Source organism: Chiloscyllium plagiosum, unplaced genomic scaffold (genome assembly GCF_037043375.1).
Source record: "Chiloscyllium plagiosum isolate Xiang-an unplaced genomic scaffold, Cpla_swu_hap1 HiC_scaffold_23, whole genome shotgun sequence".
Classification (NCBI taxonomy): domain Eukaryota; kingdom Metazoa; phylum Chordata; class Chondrichthyes; order Orectolobiformes; family Hemiscylliidae; genus Chiloscyllium; species Chiloscyllium plagiosum.
Window position 1 is genome coordinate 15,455,801 of NW_028270161.1, and position 21,678 is coordinate 15,477,478.

At 42.3% G+C, this 21,678-nt stretch overlaps 1 protein-coding gene across 8 annotated transcripts in view; it reads right to left on the reverse strand.

Moving 5' to 3' along the window:
* The window catches only part of plxna4 (plexin A4), a 633,380-nt gene that overhangs the window by 167,804 nt on the left and 443,898 nt on the right, over positions 1-21,678 (reverse strand). For all 8 annotated transcript variants that reach the window (XM_087999383.1, XM_043714038.2, XM_087999382.1 and 5 more), the window contains one exon: positions 15,600-15,714. In XM_087999383.1, the coding sequence (XP_087855509.1) occupies positions 15,600-15,714 (115 nt within the window). The remainder of the gene's footprint in view (positions 1-15,599; positions 15,715-21,678) is intronic.

The window sequence follows — 21,678 nt, forward strand, 5'->3', positions numbered from 1 at the left end:
TTCCCAGAGTGTCATTGATCTGATGAATTCCTCCATGTCTGCTACAAGACCCATGGGGCCCATTTTGCTGGTGGGGCAGAAATTGAGCCCTCGGCTGAGAATTTCAATCTCTTCCAGTCGAAGGGTGTGGTAAGTTGACAATTGATTTCCCTGTGGTGATAACCTTTTCCACTGTGGTGCCAAGGGTTGAGGCTTGGCTACTGCTGGTGGTGATGCCAAATTTCTCCAGTTTCTTGTTCTTGGTGTGCATGTACGTGGTTTAGTTCCGTTGCCTTGTCTGTTGGCAGTGTCTCGTATCTGTAACGCTATATGTTGAGCGCAAGCTGAGAATATGGATTCTATCTTGGTTACAAAGTTTTGGCGCTTGCTGTAGAGTTGGTGTACGAGATGATTGAGGAGTTTGTGAGAGGTCACAGAGTCATAGAGATGTACAGCATGGAAACAGACCCTTCGGCCCAACCCGTCCATTTCCCAAGCCAATCTAGTCCCACCTGCCAGCACCCAGCCCATATCCCTCCAAACCCTTCCTATTTATATACCCATCCATTTATATACCAATGCCTCTTAAATGTTGCAATTGTACCAGCCTCCACCACATCCTCTGGCAGCTCATTCTATACATGCACCACCCTCTGTGTGAAAAAGTTGCCCCTTAGGTCTCTTTTATATCTTTCACCTCTCACCCTAAACCTATACCATCTAGTTCTGGACTCCCCTACCCCAGGGAAAAGACTTTGTCTATTTATTCTATCCATGCCCCTCATAATTTTGTAAACCTCTATAAGGTCACCCCTCAGCCTCCGACACTCCAGGAAAAACAGCCTCAGCCTGTTCAGCCTCTCCCTATAGCTCAGATCCTCCAACCCTGGCAACATCCTTGTAAATCTTTTCTGAACCCTTTCAAGTTTCACAACATCTTTCTGATAGGAAGGAAACCAGAATTGCATGCAATATTCCAACAGTGGCCTAACCAATGTCCTGTACAACCGCAACATGACGTCCCAACTCCTGTACTCAATACTCTGACCAATAAAGGATAGCATACCAAATGCTTTCTTCACTATCCTATCTACCTATGACACCACTTTCAAGGAACTATGAACCTGCACTCCAAGGTCTCTTTGTTCAGCAACACTCCCTAGGATCTTACCATTAAGTGTATAAGTCCTGCTAAGATTTGCTTTCCCAAAATGCAGCACCTCGCATTTATCTGAATTAAACTCCATCTGCCACTTCTCAGCCCATTGGCCCATCTGGTCCAGATCCTGTTGTAATCTGAGGTAACCCTCTTCGCTTTCCACTACACCTCCAATTTTGGTGTAATCTGCAAACTTACTAACTGTACCTCTTATGCTCGCATCCAAATCATTTATGTAAATGACAAAAAGTATAGGGCCCAGCACCGATCCTTGTAGCACTCCACTGGTCACAGGCCTCCAGTCTAAAAAATAACCCTCCACCACCACCCTCTGTCTTCTACCTTTGAGCCAGTTCTGTATCCAAATGGCTAGTTCTCCCTGTATTCCATGAGATCTAACCTTGCTAATCAGTCTCCCATGGGGAACCTTGTCGAATGCCTTACTGAAGTCCATATAGATCACATCTACTGCTCTGCCCTCATCAATCTTCTTTGTTACTTCTTCAAAAAATTCAATCAAGTTTTTGAGACATGATTTCTCACGTACAAAGCCATGTTGACTATCCCGAATCAGTCCTTGCATTTCCAAATACATGTACATCCTGTCCCTCAGGACTCCCTCCAACAACTTGTCCACCACCGAGGTCAGGCTCACCGGTCTATAGTCCCTGGCTTGTCTTTACCGCCCTTCTTAAACAGAGGCATCACGTTTGCCAACCTCCAGTCTTCCGGCACCTCACCTGTGACTATCGATGATACAAATATCTCAGCAAGAGGTCCAGCAATCACTCCTCCAACTTCCCACAGAGTTTTCGGGTACACCTGATCAGGTCCTGGGGATTTGTCCACTTTTAACCATTTCAAGACATCCAGCACTTCCTCCTCTGTAATCTGGACATTTTGCAAGATGTCACCATCTATTTCCCTACAGTCTATATCTTCCGTATCCTTTTCCACAGTAAATACTGATGCAAAATATTCATTTAGTATCTCCTCCATTTTCTGTGGCTCCACACAAAGGCTGCCTTGCTGATCTTTGAGGGGCTCTATTCTCTCCCTAGTTACCCTTTTGTCCTTAATATATTTGTAAAAACCCTTTGGATTCTCCTTAATTCTATTTGCCAAAGCTATCTCATGTCCCCGTTTTGCCCTCCTGATTTACCTCTTAAGTATATTCCTACTTTCTTTAAACTCTTCTAAGGATTCACTCGATCTATCCTGTCTATACCTGACATATGCTTCCTTCTTTTTCTTTACCAAACCCTCAATTTCTTTAGTCATCCAGCATTCTCTATACCTACCAGCCTTTCCTTTCACCCTGACAGGAATATACTTTCTCTGGATTCTTGTTATCTCATTTCTGAAGGCTTCCCATTTTCCAGCCGTCCCTTTACCTGCGAACATCTTCCTCCAATCAGCTTTCGAAAGTTCTTGCCTGATACCGTCAAAATTGGCCTTTCTCCAATTTACAACTTCAACTTTTAGATCTGGTCTATCCTTTTCCATCACTATTTTAAAACAAATAGAATTATAGTCGCTGGCCCCAAAGTGCTCCCCCACTGATACCTCAGTCACCTGCCCTGCCTTATTTCCCAAGAGTAGGTCAAGCTTTGCACCTTCTCTCGTAAGTACATCCACATACTGAATCAGAAAATTGTCTTGTACACACTTAAGAAATTCCTCTCCATCTAAACCTTTAACACTATGGTTGTCCCAGTCGATGTTTGGAAAGTTCAAATCCCCTACCATAACTACCCTGTTATTCTTACAGGTAGCTGAGATCTCCTTACAAGTTTGTTTCTCAATTTCCCTCGACTATTGGGGGGTCTATAATACAATCCCAATAAGGTGATCATCCCTTTCTTATTTCTCAGTTCCATCCAAATAACTTCCCTGGATGTATTTCCGGGAAATCCTCCCTCAGCACAGCTATAATGCTATCCCTTATCAAAAATGCCACTTCCCCTCCTCTCTTGCCTACCTTTCTATCCTTCCTGTAGCATTTGTATCCTGGAACATTAAGCTGCCAGTCCTGCCCATCCCTGAGCCATGTTTCCGTAATTGCTATGATATCCCAGTCCCATGTTTCTAACCATGGCCTGAGTTCATCTGCCTTCCCTGTTAGGCCCCTTGCATTGAAATAAATGCAGTTTAATTTATTAGTCCTAGCTTGTCCCTGCCTGCCCTGACTGTTTGACTCACTTCTGTTCTTAGCTGTACCCGTCTCAGACTGATTTCTTTCCTCACTATCTCCCTGGGTCCCACCCACCCCACCTTACTAGTTTAAATCCTCCCAAGCAGTTCTAGCAAATTTCCCTGCCAGTATATTAGTCCCCTTCCAATTTAGGTGCAATCCATCCTTCTTGTACAGGTCACTTCTACCCCAAAAGAGATTCCAATTATCCAAAAATGTGAATTCTTCTCCCTTACACCAGCTCCTCAGCCATGTATTCATCTGCTCTATCCTCCTATTCCTGCCCTCACTAGCTCTGGTAGTAATCCAGATATTACTACCCTTGAGGACCTCCTTTTTAAATTTCTGCCTAACTCTCTGTAATCTCCCTTCAGAATCTCAACCTTTTCCCTTCCAATGTCGTTGGTTCCAATGTGGACAATAATGTCCTGCTAGCCCCTCTTCCCCGTGAGAACATTCTGCACCCTCTCTGAGACATCCTTGATCCTGGCACCAGGGAAACAATACACCATTCTGCTTTTTCTCTGCTGGCCACAGAAACGTCTGTTTGTACCTCTGACCATAGAATCCCTTAACACAATTGATCTCTTGGAAGCCGACGTACACCTCGTTGCATTAGAGCCAGTCTCAATACCAGAAACTTGGCTGTTCGTGCTACATTCCCCTAAGAATCCATCACCCCCTACATTTTCCAAAACAGCATACCGGTTTGAAATGGGGATATCCACAAAAGACTCCTGCCCTAGGTGCCGTCCTCTCTCACCCTTCCTGGAGTTAACCCATCTATGTGACTGTATCTGAGACTTTCCCCCCTTCCTATAACTGCCATCCATCACATACTGTTGCTGTTGCAAATTCCTCATCGCTTCTATCTGTCTCTCCAACTGAACCACTCGATCTAATAAGATTCACATCCAACAGCATTTATGGCAGATATAATCCGCAGTAACCCTTAAACTCTCTTTGAACTCCCACATCTGACAAGAAGTACATATCACTGCAAAGGCCATTTTTGCTCCTTCACAATCTACAGACCCAGAAAATAGCACCATCTTATTCCTCTACAAACAGTGCCCCAGGTTAAATTAATAGCTATGGTTTATATTTTAAGTTTAATCAGAGGTACGACCACAAACTCAGCGTAGTCTGTGTTGTAGGTTTCCTTGAGTGGGTTGATGACCCGTAATCCTTTTAGGATCTTTCCTGTTTTCTTGTATTTCTGCAGAAACTCGGTGTCTGTGTCGATATGCGTGATCTTCTTGGAGATCCTCTCCACTTTGAGACACTGGTTGGTGGTGTCAATGATAGCCATGATGTGGTGGTGCCAACATTGGACTGGGATGGACAAAGTTAAAAATCATACAACACCAGGTTACAGTTCAACAGGTTTATTTGGAAGCACTAGCTTTCAGAGTGCTGCTCCTTCATCAGGTAGCTAGTGGGGCAGGATTATAAGACACAGAATAGAGATTCCCTCTACTTTGAGGCGGTGGTTGGTGGTATCGATGGTAGCCATAATGTGGAAGTGCTGGTGTTGGACTGGGGTGGACAAAATTAAATATCACACAACGCCAGGTTACAGTCCACCAGATTTATTTGGAAGCACTAGCTTTCAGAGCACTGCTCCTTCATCAGGTAACTAGTGGGGCAGGATCATAAGACACAGAATTTATAGCAAAAGATCACAGTGTCATGCAATTAAAACTATATATTGGACAAAACTAGATTACTGTTAAGTCTTTCACCTTTTTGAATGGGTTGCAGGTTTCAGTTCATTAATATGTAAATCCCTGAACTTCTTTTAAGTCACATTCTCGAGATAACAAGGTTTTATAAAAATAGGTGACATCTCAACTTAGACAATGTATTAAAGATGTGAGGTTAGAATCTATCTGTATCCCAATCTTGAGTCCAACAGGTTCTATTTCCAAAGTAGGAATTTATAAAATATTATATGGATTGACTGCCTGCAGGTTGTGTGCTTTTTGAGCAAAAATAGAATGCATCTGCAAATACAATTTTGCAAATCCAAATTCACCCCATTGACATTTATATGTATGTGTGTATGTGCACGTGCATGTGAGGGAGAATTTGCTTCACACACACAAGTCTATGGGATGAATTTTTATTCACAGAATTGTATTTTCAGAAACATTTTATTTTTGCTCAAAAAAGCACACAACCTGCAGGCAGTCAATGCAGGCAGTCAGTCTATATAACATCTTATGAATTCCTACTTTGTAAATAGAACCAGTCCGACAGAAGATTGGGATACAGACTGACTCTGACCTCACACCTTTAATACACTGTCTGAGTTGAGAAGTCACTTTTTCCATAAAACCTGAAATTATCTCAAGAATGTGACTTAAAAGAAGTTCTGGGATTTACATAGTAATGAAACGAAACTTGCAACCCATTCAAAAAGATGAAAGACTTAACAGTAATCTAGGCTTGTTCAATATATCATTTTAATTGCATGACACTGTAATCTTTTGTTTCAAAATACTGGGTCTTATGAATCTACCCCATTTGTTACTTGATGAAAGAGCAGCGCTCTGGAAGCGAGTACTTCCAAATAAATCTGGTGGACTGTAACCTGGTGTTGTATGATTTTTAACTCTGTTCTGTATAACCATTGGAACATGATTAGTAAAAGTGACATCTACTCAGCAACTGCACTTGTCCTGACATCTAATAAGTCGGTGCAATGACTTCCAAGTCATAAATAAAAGCATTAATGGTTGGTTAAAAAAATGTTTTTTTTGGTATTGATCCGTTCATGATTTTGGGATATTCCAAAGAATCATTGTAGGCAATGACTTTTGTAAGTGGGTGATAATTTGTACCAACAAGCACCAACGAACAGCAATGCATTAAGTGATCAGATCATTTGAATTGGTTTTGAGGGTAAACATTGGTCAGGATATCAGGGAAAATCCTCCTTTCTCAAATGCTGCCCTAAGATCTTTAACATCCAACTAACAGCTGAGGCAAGGCCTGTCAACACCAAAGGACAGCTCCTCTGATAATATTGAACTTCCTTTGTATCACATTCAGGATCTCAGCCCAAAGTGACAGGTGAACTTAAATAATAATAATAATGGATTGCCTGTGGAAATTATGGTGCAAGGCCCATTTCACAAGCACGGCAAATAGGCTGTGACTCCTGGCCTGACACACCCGCCGCGCTCACATTTATCACAAAATACACAGCTTAAAGTGTTAGAAGTAATTGCAAAGGAAATGCAAGGAGGCCACAGACCTCCTAGTTCTCTTTTGTTTAGATATAAGGCTGAGCCAAAGTTGTAAATGTTATTATCATGCATCTGTTCGGGTCAAAGACCAACAGAAGAGTGCAAGAAAGGCAAATCTCAGAGAGAGAAGCATGTCCTGCTGTTAGAGTGGGACTACAGAAGAAAACTGTGCAAAACAAAGTATGGCATTTCAAGGCTTTTCATATCTGATCCGTTCACTCCTCAGACTCAAGATTTTCTGAGCATTAACAATGCAAGATAAGACAGTGAGCAGCTCACAAGAATCTTGGTTATTGAATGAATACATTCTGTTTCTTAATCAACAAAGGGATGTCACAGATTACGCAGATGTTTGCCAAATACAACTATTTCTGGATTTACTGGAAGCCTCACTGGCCTTGGCTATCACAAGAATTTAAACAAAACACAAGCCAGCAAACATACACACATTTCCCATCCTCAGCTGCCCTGACAAAGTGGTATGAGGCCACCTTGGAGTGACTCTATTTATAATTAACTGTGCTGCTTTTGAGAATCAGTCAGGAGCTGTGGGATTGGAGTTACATACCAGATCGGGAAAGTTCCTTGAAGGGCATTTCCTACCAGCTGTGTTTGTACAACAATCTGGAAGTCACATTACAAATTTGACAGATAATTTGTAAAGGATTTTTCAGCACAACACTGAGGTCACACACCAACTCAAGTGGTTTTAGCCTTTCCCCTGATTTCCACTGTCCAATTTTAATCTTGATGGGGAGGTGCCAGTGCTGGACTGGTGCAGACAAAGTCAGAAGTTACATGTCACAAGGTGAGAGTCCAAAAGGTTTATTTGAAATCACTAGCTTTCAGAGCATTGCTCCTATGTCAGATGACGTTCACTTGACAGGGCGGCATGGTGGCACAGTGGTTAGCACTGCTGCCTCACAGCGCCAGAGTTCCAGGTTTGATCCCAGCCTCGGGCGACTGTCTGTGTGGAGTTTGCACGTTCTCCCTGTGTCTACGTGGGTTTCCTCCAGGTGCTCCAGTTTCCTCCCACAGTCCAAAGATGTGCGGGCCAGGTGAATTGGCCATGCTAAATTGTCCACAGTGTTAGGTGCATTAGTCAGAGGGAAATGGGTCTGGGTGGGTTACTCTTTGGAGGGTCGGTGTGGAGTGATTGGGCCGAAGGGCCGGTTTCCACACTGTAGGGAATCTAATCTGATGAAGGACCAGCGCTCCGAAAACTTGTGATTTCAAATAAACCAGTTGGACTATGACCAGGTGCCATGTGACTTCATTTTTAATTCCAAAGAGCAGTGGAAACATGGAATGTTCCGTTCCAATTCCGATCAGCTATGTGGGAAAACAGGCTTGAGGAGCCGAATGGTCTGTTTCTATTCCTGTACTTCATTTGCAGGAATGCTCATTTGACATTTCACAAGCTCTGACTAGACCAGACATCAAATCCAACCTGAGTATTTGCACTGGCCTAAGACGATTGATGAAAATGCATAGCCTTTTTATTTGCAAAAATATACTTTAATTCTTTAAAAGATTTTTATCTGCAGGTACTAATAAAGTTCTGTGTTATCTTTGCATATCAAAAAAATATTAGAAGTTGGAATGTGGCATTCCCTGCAGCTACGAAAACCAAAGGCATTTCTTATTCTTGCAGGACACTATTTACATACATCGAGGCAACAAGTGGAGTCTGCCAACTGAACAGACTCTCATTCTCCATCGCCAGGAAGACCTTAGATAGTGGTCTTTCCCCACTGCATGGATTGTGCACCCAAACCCCAGGTTTGGACTCCACTGAGGGGAACCAAGTAGGAAGTAGGAAGTAAGATAGCTTACTTGCTATGAGAAAAATCCTTGTCAGACCATTTGTTCAGAATTCAAAATTGCAACTATAATGCTGGCACAGGAAGATTCCTAATTCTAACTCAATAATCTCACTTAAAAACAACATGACAAACTACTTCTAACATTCTCGATGTACTTAACAACAGAACATAGGCTTTTATTGGGCCCTGGGATAACTAAACACTTTCAGGGAAAATGATTGATACACATTATGGTACCTGCTGCCAGTCTGCAGTTTAATTTAACTTGCTTCATATTCCAATCTCTGCTCAAGTATGGGCAGATTCCCAAAACAGCAGAAAGAAGATCCAAAGCTATTGAATAGAAATACTGCACTAACATCTTTGAATGAACAATAACCTTATTACTGTCTCCAGTTCAGATACAAAACCCATGTGTATTAATTAGGTTTGTCAATCACTCCAGCTCAAGCAAAGAAGTCATTGTAGAAGCAATTGATTATAGACTTTATTTCTGCTCAGGCTGAGAGAAGCTGCCCTCATCTTAGATGGCAACTGTTTAAAGTTTGCCTTCTCTGTGTCTTTATATCTTAAGGACACAAGATAGATGCAATCTGTTGCTGATACCTCATGCAGAACGGTTCAGCAGGGCTGTGGTCTTAACTTGTAGCTTTATTCAGCAGAAATATGGACTGGGGTCCTGAGCAATGCTGTTATAGCTTTATAACTAACAGAAATCCATTTCAGGGTGCAAACTCTCTGAATATTCTGTCACCTTAGAAGGCTATTGGAACTTGTGGCTTCACAGAGAAGATTTGGCCGTTTCTTCACTGAATGCACCGATATGCACATTATAGTCGATTGCAGTGGTGGTTTATTAGGCGTAAGGATCTGGTTTGGTTTCCAACCCCATCTGCTCACTTCGGCAACCTCCACCTCCACCTCGCCGTAGGATGCTGAAACCATTGCCTTTTGATTGTCACCCCCTCCCAAACCTACGGCTTCCAACATCTTGAAGGTGAATGGCAACAGGCATGGGAGGAACACTACCACCTCCAAGTTCCCCTTCAAGTCACACACTATCCTGACTTGGACACACGGCGCTGTTATCTGCTAAAATCAACAACATTCATTTGTGTTTCTAAACAAAATCTCTCACCTTTCGGTGTGTATTTTTATGAACGACAGAAGTAGTTTGGTCATGTTGTGAGATTATTTAGTTGGAATTAGTAATCTTACTGCGTCAGCATTATAATTGCAGTTTTGAATTCTGAACAATAGACAGGGATCTGATGAGAACTGTTCCCATAGGAGGTGGCTGTCTAACTTCCCACTCGGATGGATTTTTATGTGAGTAACCTGGCCAAAATACATAATATTCATGTGTAATGTTACTCCCATTGTTTGACAATGGACGCATTGGCCTTGAGCCCTTCTTTTTCTACATTTTACAACTTCTTCACTCTTAACTCCAGATATTCCTTAACAGTGTGCCCCTCACTACCTAGAAGACCAAGGTTAGGGGTTAGATGAGAACACTACCAACACCATCCTGCCTTGAAAATATTTTGGCCATTGCTTCATCATTGCTGAGTCACAACTATGGAAACTCACTCCCTAACAGCACCGTGGAAGCCTTTTAACTGCACAGATCAGGAAGAAAGCCCAGCAACGTCGTTTCAAGGACTTCTGGGAATTGGCAATAAATGCTAGCCTCACCAATGATTCCCGAGAATGTGGAACAATGAAAATCCTGGCTGAGATCGGACTGGAAGCAAGATCAGACCTGGACTCATCCTGTCCTGTTAGGCTCAGTTCCCTATCCGTAGTCTGATGGCCAAGAAGCGTGGGAGTTGTTGATGTGTTTTGAGACTAAGATGGCTTCCTGAATCCTGTTGGCAAAATCCTTCAAGTCTTTTCCACCAAATACAAATAACTCTCCAGCAATAAGGAGACAGTATGTGAGATGTCCAAGTGACTATGCACAAGCAAAGCACTTTTATCACATCCCTGTTGCTGCCAAGAAAAAAATATATAATTTTCCTTTAACACAAACATATCATTTCCAAACACAGATTCTTATCATCTCTGAAGCTAAACTCTGCAAATCTGTCTCCATCCAGTCATTGCCCTATCATAGGAAGTCCACATTTCCTGTTTATTTTTTATTTATTTATGCCAGTGGCCCAAAGGGCAAAGATTCTCAGAGTCAACATCCAGAACAGTGACCTCGCTAACTGCTCAGTCTCTTGTTTCATTTCCAAGTCTCTTAATAAATACGGAATCAACAAGAAATACTTATATTGCACCTTTAATGTAATAAAATGGCTCAAGAGACTTCACTGGAGCAGTACAGAACAAAATATAGCACAGTGCTATGTAAAAAGATATGAGGTCTGATTGCCAAAGGCTTAGTCAAAGAAGCAGGTTTAAAGAAGGGGCTTCAAGCACTAAAGTGAGGTGGAGACGTGTGGGGAGGATAGGGAGGGGGTGACAATGGTGGAACTGGTTTAAATAGTGACCATGGTGGAACTGGTTTAAATCAGGGATACACTAAAGGTCAAAATTAGGGAACACAGTCAGCTTGGAGAGGTGTGAGGCTGGAAGAGATCACAAAGGGGTGGCACAGCAGCTCAATGGTTAGCACCGATCCCCCACAATGCCAGGCACCCAGGTTCAAGTCCAGTCTCAGGCGACTGTCTGTGTGGAGTTTGCATGTCCTGCCTGTTTTTGTGCGGTTTCCTCACACAGTCCAAAGATGTGCAGGATTGGCCATGCTAGATTCCCCTGTGCAGACTCGATGGGTCAAACAGCCTCTTTCCAACCGAAGGGATTCTATGACATGGCCCCAGATGGATTTGGAAACAAGGATGGGAGTTTTAAAATCAAGGTGTAGTTTGGGAGCTAATGTAGGTCACTGCAGCCAGCCATAGGGCAGGGCTTCAGTTCAATAGCTCTTGGTGAGAAAAAAGTTAACATAGCGAGCAGTCACGATATAGAAAATCTGCTTGCCATTGTGGTGGAGGCAGGTTCAATCAAGGCATTCCACAGGGCATTAGATGGTGAGTTAAATAGATATGAAATGCTGGGTTGGGGGGGGGGGGGGAATGCAAGAGAATGGCTCTAAGTTAAGATGTTCAGAGAACCATTGTCATACAATCGACCAAGTGGCCACCTTCAGCACCATACCTCTGCGATTCTGTGAGTTTAGATATGGGTTGCAGAGCTTTGGATGACTTCAAGTGCATGGGATAGAAAAGGGGGGACCAGACAGGAGTGCACTGAAATAACAATGAAAGTCTAAATGTCAAGAAAATGAGAAGACATTGACACTGACTAAGGGCAGGCAGGCACAGGCAGGAGGATCAGTAACCAGGTGATGTAAATTTCAGGTAGTTGGCTAACAAACGAGAGGGCTGCACTCAGTTGTTCTGCTGCCTGAAAGAATGAAGCGGATTCAGTTGTAACTTTTAACCGGAGAATGAATAAATAGTTGATGTGGAAACATTTGCATACCTGTGGAGGGTGGGATGACAAGAGCTCAGTATGTGCTGGCATTCGAATGGAAAACCCCTCCACCACTGGGAGAGGTAGGGTGGGGATCAGCGGGATTATCACTACATTAGTAATCCAGAACCCCAAGTTAATGTTCTGGGTTTGAATCCCACCATGGCAGACAGTGAAATTTCAATTCAATGCAAATCTCAAATTAATGTGATGACGATTATTAAAATAGTTTTTAAAAAGTCTGTAATTAAAATAAAAGCTAGTCTAATGGTGACCATGTAACCTCTGTCAATTATCGTGAAAGTACATCTGGTTCACTCACATCCTTCAGAGAAGAAAATCTGCCTCCTTATCTCATCTGGCCTACATGTGACTCCAGACCCACAGCAATGGGGTTGACTTTAAACTGCTCTCTGGGCAATTAGTGTTTGGCAATAAATGCTGAGTTGGACAATGACATGCACGTCCCATCAACAAATTAAAAACAAACATGTGGCAGCATTCCCAATCTTCTAGCTAGTCGGAATTAATTTTGGGTAGATCTAACAATGTCCTCATCAGAGGTTTCCAGTTAAAACTAACACCTAGATTATGAACTGATGTTGGAAATGTGCCTGGAGATTTCTTCATACAACCCCCAGCAACCAACTGACCCACCCTCCTGCACCTGCCATTGGTTGCCCAACACATGGCAATGTAACTCTCACCCGGCCAATCAGAAAGCTGGGAGGTTTTCATCTGGGGAAATTCGGCTGTCAATCAAACAGCCTTTTAATGCCATTTCCAATATGTTTATAACTAAGAACTGGAAGTAGATAACAAAATAACGCACAGCGTTTTTCTTCCCCCCGATTAATCTTTCATTGCCAGTGACTCCATTCTTTGTTCTGTTAAACTGGAGCAGGACAATGGTAATTTCACCAGGGAAGTTAACTTCCCAGCAGATTCCCTCAGATTCAACTCAGAATCTGGATCTACACAACTTGACCTCAAAACCAAGACTATCTTGTTGCAAACAGCTGCAGTTTAAACATACCCAAGGTCAGATAACATTCTAAACCTCCGCTATCAGCAAATCCTCAAAGCAAAAACGTGCTTTCATATTTCCTTGCAAAGGCAAAAATATTTACAGACCCCAAATAATCTTAACTCCCTCAAAACAAAAGTGACCATGATTGGGATGGAAATGAATACAAGCGAGTGAAGGAACCAAAAAGGCTAAAACAATGTTAGACGACATCTCATAGAGACGGTGCTATAAAAGGGGGAGGTCATGCTGCAGCTGTGCTGGGTATACTCAGATCTGAGTTTTTTAAAAATTTTAATTCTACTTTATTCATAAAAATTATCTCAGTACATACGAGGGTTCTTAATCATATCTCTAAGGTCCCTGCAGAAACTTTGCAAAACAAACTAAACAAAACATTACAATTTTTACATTTCTCACAGTTTCTGTACAGCTGCAAAAAACAACTGCACTTCTGAGTGGCGTGCCTCATGAAGGATGCACACCGGCCTTGGGATGGGTACAGTGAAGATTTTCCAGAACAACACCTGGCCAAGAGGGTTAAACTGTAGGAAAGGGGTTACATAAGCTTAGTCACTCCCCTGAATGTTGAACATTGAGTGGCGATCTAAGCAAGGTGCTGAGAATCTTTAAAATAGTCAGTAGGGTAAATAGAGAGAAACCGATGGGGAAATTTGGGCCCTCGTGTGCCGTGTTGGTAGTGTCACTAACTCTGGACTGGGAGGGCCACATCTAAGTCCCACATCTGCTCCAGAGGTGTGTAATAATGTCTCTGAACAGGTTAATTAGAACAATAGGTTGATTTTTAAAAAAAATCACAGATGAGTTTATATCAACTCCAACTGCAAATCACCTCCTCTACTCCATTGTATACCCTGTGGTAGAAGCCAATTGCTGAACAGGACACAAATTAGTAGAAATCTCCACTGACAAGCCGGCCTTCAGTTGTCAACAAGGTGAATGGTAAAAGCCAGAGACTTGCCTCTGAGAGCAAAATCTGTGTCATTGTTCTTTAGTTCAAATGACATTTCTGGATTTGCTTCCAGCCTCTTTATGATGGGACAATGAGAAAGGAGTGAGGCTGGGTGAGGGGAACCTTAACACTGCTCACTGAGCCACATTCACAGCCAAACACCATTGTGATTACAATCAAAATGCTAAATAAAGGAGCAAAACTTACTTGCCGATATATTTTTATTGTCACACAGCACACAGTCAATCACAAAACAGGCCCACCAGAGAGGTGTACTGGCCGAGAGTACAATGCTCTGTATATCCTGCTTTGCTTCAGAGCTTTGGAGAAAGGTGATGAGCAAAGAAGAAAAGAATTCCTCCATGACATGTCTGGAGGAACATTTACACCCAGTAATGATTGCAAAACCCTATAAATAACAATAAGACTTTTTTTTAAAAAGGACTTCATCAGATTTCTGGTGCTGTTGGAGAGGGGTAGTGATATTGTTTGAAATCCTGTGGGAACAGAGGGATAGGGATCCTTAATCAGATTTGGAGGCAAGGGCCTAGTGATATTATTACTGGAATGTCAATCTATAGAGACCAGGCAATGTTCTGAGGATTCAGGTTTGGATTCTACCACAGAAGATGGTGAATTTGAATTCAATAAGAATCTGGAATGAAAAGTCCAATGCTGGCCACAAATTCATTGTTGATTGTCAAAAAGACCCATCTGGGTCACTAATGTCCTTTAGAGAAGGGAACTGCCATCCTGACATGTGACTCCAGACCAACAGCAACATGGTTGACCATTAACTGCCCTCTGGGCCATTAGGGATGGGCAATAAATGCTGGCCTAGCTAATGATGCCCTCAATCTGTGAATAAAATCTCCAAGTGAATCAACAGAACGTACAATTCGGAAACTACAACAGGAAGAGCTAAACAAACTCAACAAGTCCAACAGCATATGCAAAGGGTAAAGCCGAGCCAACATTCCAAGTCCAGTGGGCCCTGACCAGGCAGTTCTGATGATACACCACTGGACTCAAAGCGTTGGCTGCTTCTCTCTTTATAAATGCTGCCGGATCTGCTGAATGTTTCCAGCACTTTCTTAGATTCAGATCTCTAGTGTTCACAGATTCTTGTCTTCTTTTACTCAATTCAGATCACAATTTAATATTTCAGCCCGAAGGATTTTGACAATGCCTCCTTGGTAGAGTTCTGAAACATCAGTCTACAGAATCTGTTTAAATTATCACATTTTATCAAAATGCAACATGCAACTAACAGATCAATGCTACTTATTCCAGCTCTGGCCTTCTATCCAATACTCTCAATGTCCTAACCATCTACACAATGGGTGAATTTTCCATCGTCAAAACTGTGAATTAGCCAGAACCAAACGGTAAGGAACATTCTAACAGAAGGCAGCTTTTCTGGCACCATGAACCTATTCCAAGATCCATTTAGATCATGAATAATCTCTATCTCAACTCCTTTAGCCACTATGACCACAGAACTGAATTAATCTCAAAACCATCGACTGACCACACCTCAGACTGCTTCCTGTGGGGAGAAAGGACAAATCGGAAAGCCTCAATGGTCCTTATCTTGATCCCCCTTTCATACGTGCTTATCACTTCAGATCTGTAAAAGCAGAGTTGGTTCGGCCAGCTATATGGGTGACAGGAGGGAAGAAAGACTGGAAATGCCCTTACCTCCGAAATGTTGACCCTCCCTTCCTGGAAAGAGCACGTCCGTGGGTCATGTGTACACATGTGTCGATATTTGCACCAATGGCATCGATAGGGACTGTTCACACAGGACAGGCACCTGGTTTGACAAAATATACAATTCATAGCACATTACACAACCTACAAATATTCAGATCACCTGACTAAGGAGCAGTGCTCCAAAGGCTTGTGATTTCAAATAAACCTGTTGGACTATAACCTGGTGTCATGTGACTTCTGATTTTGTGCAAGTATTCAGGCTGATTCTAGCTAATAAGAACCTGAGTGTAGCTAAATAAAAACTTAAAGCTTTCACACTTCAACAGAGCCCAACGACAAGCTAATTATTCAAGCTGGTTTCTGCTCACTGTGAAGCCAAAGGTCACAAATATAGTCCAGTCCCTCTGCAAATGGAAGTTAAACTCTGATTAACCTTCCAACCCACCCTCAAACTATGAGAGCTTTTGACAGAGTAGATGAAGAAAATCTATTCATTCTGGCAAGTGGATTGATCACCAGAAGTCATAAATTTAAAATCATCAGCAGAAGAGCAAGAAGGGAAATGAAGAGAGTGTTTTTTCACTTGCAGTGTTGTTGGCACCTGGAATGCTCTGTTTGATAAGTTGCCGGAAGCTAATTCCATAAGGAATTTAAAAGGGAGTTCAACAGGAATGAAGAATTTATGAGGTTATGGACAATTAATAAAAGAGGTTGGCGGGATAGACATAACTGCTTTCCAATAAACAGGCTTGATGGACTGCACAAATTCCTTCTGTTTTGAAAAGTTTCCATTGAATTCAACAATTTCCAGTTTTGTACCATACTGAAAATTGCATTAAGTATTTTATGCTTCCATATAAACGTGCACCATTAAAGGAAGTCAAGATGGGAAAAGGAAGTAAAAAGTCCAATTCGCAACAGCACATGTCATCTGAATCCTCGATATCGTTGGCTAAGTATATGTGTTTCTGAATGAAGTTCTCGTGGTGCAATGGTAGTGCCCCTACCTCAGGGCCAAGAGTCCTGGTTTCAAATTCTACCTGCTCCAGACCTGTGTAATAGCATCTCTGAACAGGTTGGTGAGGAAATATCTCTATGCCTTCCTATTGCAGAACTTCACAATTCTCAGTGAAGTTTAAAGGAAGGATGGGTACATTAATAGGAAGAGTTTACAGGGATATGATGCAAATGCCGGGAAATAGCACTAGATTAATTTAGGATATCTGGTCGGTATGTTGGACTGAAGGGTCTGTTTCCACACTGTATATCTCTATGACCTCCCTCCTTCCCACTATCCACTCCAACCCCCTCTCTGACCTATCACCTTCATCCTGACCCCCATTCACCTATTGTACTCTATGCTACTTTCTCCCCACAGCTCTATTTCTGATGAAGGGCTTTTGCCCGAAACATCGATTTTCCTGCTCCTCGGATGCTGCCTGACCTGCTGTGCTTTTCCAGCACCACTCTAATCTAGACTCTACTTTCTCCCCACCCACAGCCCCCTCTCATTTATCTCTCCACTCTGCAGGCTCCCTGCCTCTATTCCTGATGAAGGGCTTTTGCCAGAAACGTCAATTTTTCTACTCCTTGGATGCTGCCTGACCTGCTGTGCTTTTCCAGCACCACTCTAATCCAGACTCGGGTTTCCAGCATCTGCAGTCCTCGTTTTTACTTATTTTAGATAATTTGTCCACACTGAAAAGACTGGGTGTATTCTCCACGTAATAGAAAAGCCTAAAAGGAGATTTGGTGAGTGCATTTAAAATCTTGAAGGATTTGGATCAACTAAACAAAGAGAAACTGTTTCAAGTGGCTGAACAGTTAATAGTATGAGGGCACAAATGTAAAGAGACTGGCAATAGAATCAGAGGTGGGATAAGGAGAAGTTTTTTTTAAACAAATCAGTGGATAGGATCTGGAGCACACTCCCCAATAGAATGATGGAATTAATAGCTTTCAAAACGGAATTGAATAAATAGGTAATGTGAAAAGGATGGTTGTAGCATCTGAGGGGAAAGCAGGGAACACAGGCATGGATATGATGACATGAATGGTCTCACTCTGTGCTGTACTCTATGATATTGTGATTCGATGATTAACAATAAACCCACCTGGTCTTAAGAAAGCAAAGTACTGCTTCTTGCATCAAATAAATCTGATTTTGAGCCATTACCATCTCAGACACATTTATAATATAGAGTCACAGAGTCATAGAGATGTACAGCATGGAAACAGGTCCTTCGGTCCAACAAATCCATGCCGACCAGATATCTCAACCCAATCTTGTCCCACCTGCCAGCAGTTGGCCCATATCCCTCCAAACCCTTCCTATTCATATACCCATCCAGATGACTTTTAAATGTTGCAATTATACTAGCCTCCACCATTTCCTCTAGCAGCTCATTCCATACATGCACCACCCTCTGCATGAAAAAGTTGCCCCTCAGGTCTCTTTTATATCTTTCCCCTCTCACCCTAAACCTATGCCCTCTAGTTCTGGACTCCCCCACCCAAGGGAAATGACTTTGTCTATTTATCGTACCCATGTCCCTCATGATCTTATAAACCTCTATAAGGTCACCCCTCAGCCCCTGACACTCCAGGGATAACAGTACCAGCCTGTTCAGCCTCTCCCTGTCACTCAAATCCTCCAACCCTGGCAACATCCTTGTAAATCTTTTCTGAACCCTTTCATGTTTCACAACGTCTTTTCTTCCTTAAGTAAGGAGATCTATACATTACACAGTCCTTCAGATGTGATCTCATTAGTGTCCTGTGTAAATGAAGCATAACCTCCCCATTTTTGTATTCAATTCCACAAACAAAATCCAGATTCAATTTGCTTTCCAAACTCTTGTTGAATCTTGCTGAATTGGAATTGAGGGTGATTTAGCAGTTTGGATTAGAAACTGGCTCTCTGGAAGAAGGCAGCGAGTGGTGGTTGATGGAAAATATTCAGTCTGGAGTCCGGTTACTAGTGGTGTGCCACAAGGATCTGTTTTGGGACCATTGCTGTTTGTCATTTTTATAAATGACTTAGACACAGGCATAGGTGGATGGATTAGTAAATTTGCAGATGACACAAAAGTCGGTGGAGTAGTGGACAGTGTGGAAGAATGTTACAGGTTGTAGGGGGACTTAGATAAACTGCAGAATTGGGCTGATAGGTGACAAATGGAGTTTAATGCAGCTAAATGTGAGGTGATGCACTTTGGGAAGAATAACAGGAAGGCAGAGTGCTGGGTCAATGGAAAGATTCTTGGTAGTGTGGATGTGCAGAGGGATCTTGGAGTCCATGTGCATAGATCCCTGAAAGTTGCCACCCAGGTGGATAGTGCTGTTAAGGAGGCATATGGTGTGTTAGGTTTCATTGGAAGTGGGATTGAGTTCCAGAACCGCAATATCATGCTGCAACTATACAAAATGCTAGTGCGGCCACACTTGGAATATTGTGTACAGTTCTGGTTGCCCCATTACAGGAAGGACGTGGAAGCATTGGAAAAGGTGCAGAGATGTACCAGGATGTTGCCTGGTCTGGAGGGAAGGTCTTATGAGGAAAGGCTGAGAGACTTGGGTCTGTTCTCATTGGAAAGTAGAAAGCTAAGGGGAGATTTGATAGAGACATACAAGATGATTAGATGATTAGATAGGGTAGATAGTGAAATACCTTTTCCTAGGATGATGACGTCAGCATGTACGAGGGGGCATAACTACAAATTGAGGGATGATAGATTTAAGGCAGATGTCAGAGGCAAGTTCTTTACGCAGAGAGTGGTAAGGATGTGGAATGCCCTACCTGCTAATGTAGTCAACTCAGCCACATTAGGATGATTTAAACAATCCTTAGATAAGCGCATGGATGATTTTGGGATAGTGTAGGGGGACAAGCTGAGAATAGTTCACATGTTGGCGCAACATCGAGGGCCGAAGGGCCTGTTCTGCGCTGTATTGTTCTATGTTCTATGTGCTATCTGTACACTAAGTTTTTGCACTTCCTGCACTAAGGCACCACATCCCTCTGCCACTCAAAGCTCTGCAATCTCTCACCACTTAAATAATATGCTTTTTAAAAAAATGTTCCTATCAAAATGGTCAATTTTATATTTTTCCATCTTGTAGCAGAATTGCCAGATCTTTCCCCATTTACTTAGCGATCTGAACTTTCGGTACCCTCCTTTTGTCCTCTTCACAACTTACATTCCTGTCTGACTTTGTGTCATCAGGAAATTTGGCAGCTTTATCTTTGGTTCCTTCATCCAAGGCATTTATGTAAAAAGGTTGAGGTCCCAGCACTGATCCCTGTGGCATACCACACGTTAATCCTGCCAATGACCAAATGATCCATTTGTGTCTACTCTCCGTTTCCTGTTAGTGAGCCAATCTTCTGTCCATGCCAATATGAAACCCCTTATATCATGAGCTCTTATTTTCTGTAATAACCTTTGCTTTGGCATCTTATCAATGGCCTTTTGGAAATTTAAATATTGTGTATCCACCCCTTTATCCACAGCACATTATGTTCTCAAAGAACTTGTATAAATTGTTCCAAAACAATTTTCCTTTCACAAAACCTTGTTGGTTCTGCCTGATTATGTTGAAAGTATGTAAGTGCCTTGCTGTAATTTCTTAAATAGTAGAACATCTTCCCTATCGTAGACATGAAGCCAATTGGCCCAGAGATTCTGGCTTTCTGGCTCCTTCACTTTTTTGAATAAAGCAGTTACATTCGTTATTTTCAAACCTAATGGATCCTTCCCTGAATTTTGGGTAATTAAAACCAATGCATCAACTGTTCAACACCGACTTCTGTTGAGACCTGAGGATAGAAACCCTCAGGGCAAGACAATGAGTCAGCCTGTAGGTCCAACCATTTGCCCAATGTCACATTCACATTTCTGATCCAAAAGGAAGCCAAAGCAAGAAACCTAGGCGTTTACGTGGACAAATCATTGAAGGTGGCACAGTGGTTTCAGGAAGGACTAAAAAGCATGCAGGGTCCTGGGCTTTGTAAATGGACAAATAGAACACAGCAAGAAATGGTGAATCTTTATAACACACTGGCTTGTCCACAACTGGAGTAGAATTCTGGGCACCACACTTTAGAAAGGATGTGAGATTCCAAAAGATTTGGTTCTAGGTTAGGAGCAATTCAAGTTAGCAGGGTAGATTGGAAATGCCAGGGCTGTTCTCTGTACAGAAAGTTGAGAGGAAATTGAACAGAAATTTTCAAAATAGTGAGGACACTGTCATAGAATCATACAGCACAGAAACAGACGGTTTGGTCCAACCAGTCCATGCAACCACAATCCCAAACTAATCTAGTCCCGCCTGCCTGTGCTTGGCCCATATCCCTCCAAACATTTCTTATTCCTTTACTTATCCAAATGTCTTTCAAACGCTGTAATTGTACCCACATCTACCACTTCCTCTGGAAGTTATTCCATACGTGAAACTCTGTGTAAAGAAGTTACCCCTCAAGCCTTTTATAAATTTTTCTCCTCTCATCTTAAAAATATGCTGCCTTGTCTTGAACTCTCTCACCCGAGGGAAAAGACACCTGCCATTCACCTTATCTATGGCCCTCATGATATTGTGAACTTCTATAAGGTCACCCTTCAATCTCCTAAACTCCAGTGAATAAAGTCCCAGCCTATCCTTATAACTCTAACTCTCCATTCCCAGTAACGTCCTAGTAAATCTCTTCTGAACACTCTCTAGCTTAATAATATCCTTCCTATAACAGGGTGCCCAGAACTGGGCACAGTACTCCAGAGGAGTCCTCAACAACACCCTGTACAACTTCAATGTAACATCTGAACTCATATACACAGAGGTCAGAGCAATAAAGCTAAAAGCCTTCTTAACTAATTTGTTCTACATGTGACACAAACTCCAAAGAATTATACACCTGAACCCCTAGGTCTCTTTGTTCTACAGCATTACTGAACAGAGAAGATAAGGAATAAACTGGTTCCATTGATGAGGGCGGGGGGGAGGGACAGAAATCAGAGGGTACCAATTTAGAGAAGTAACAGTGACAATTAGTTATCATTTCCTTATG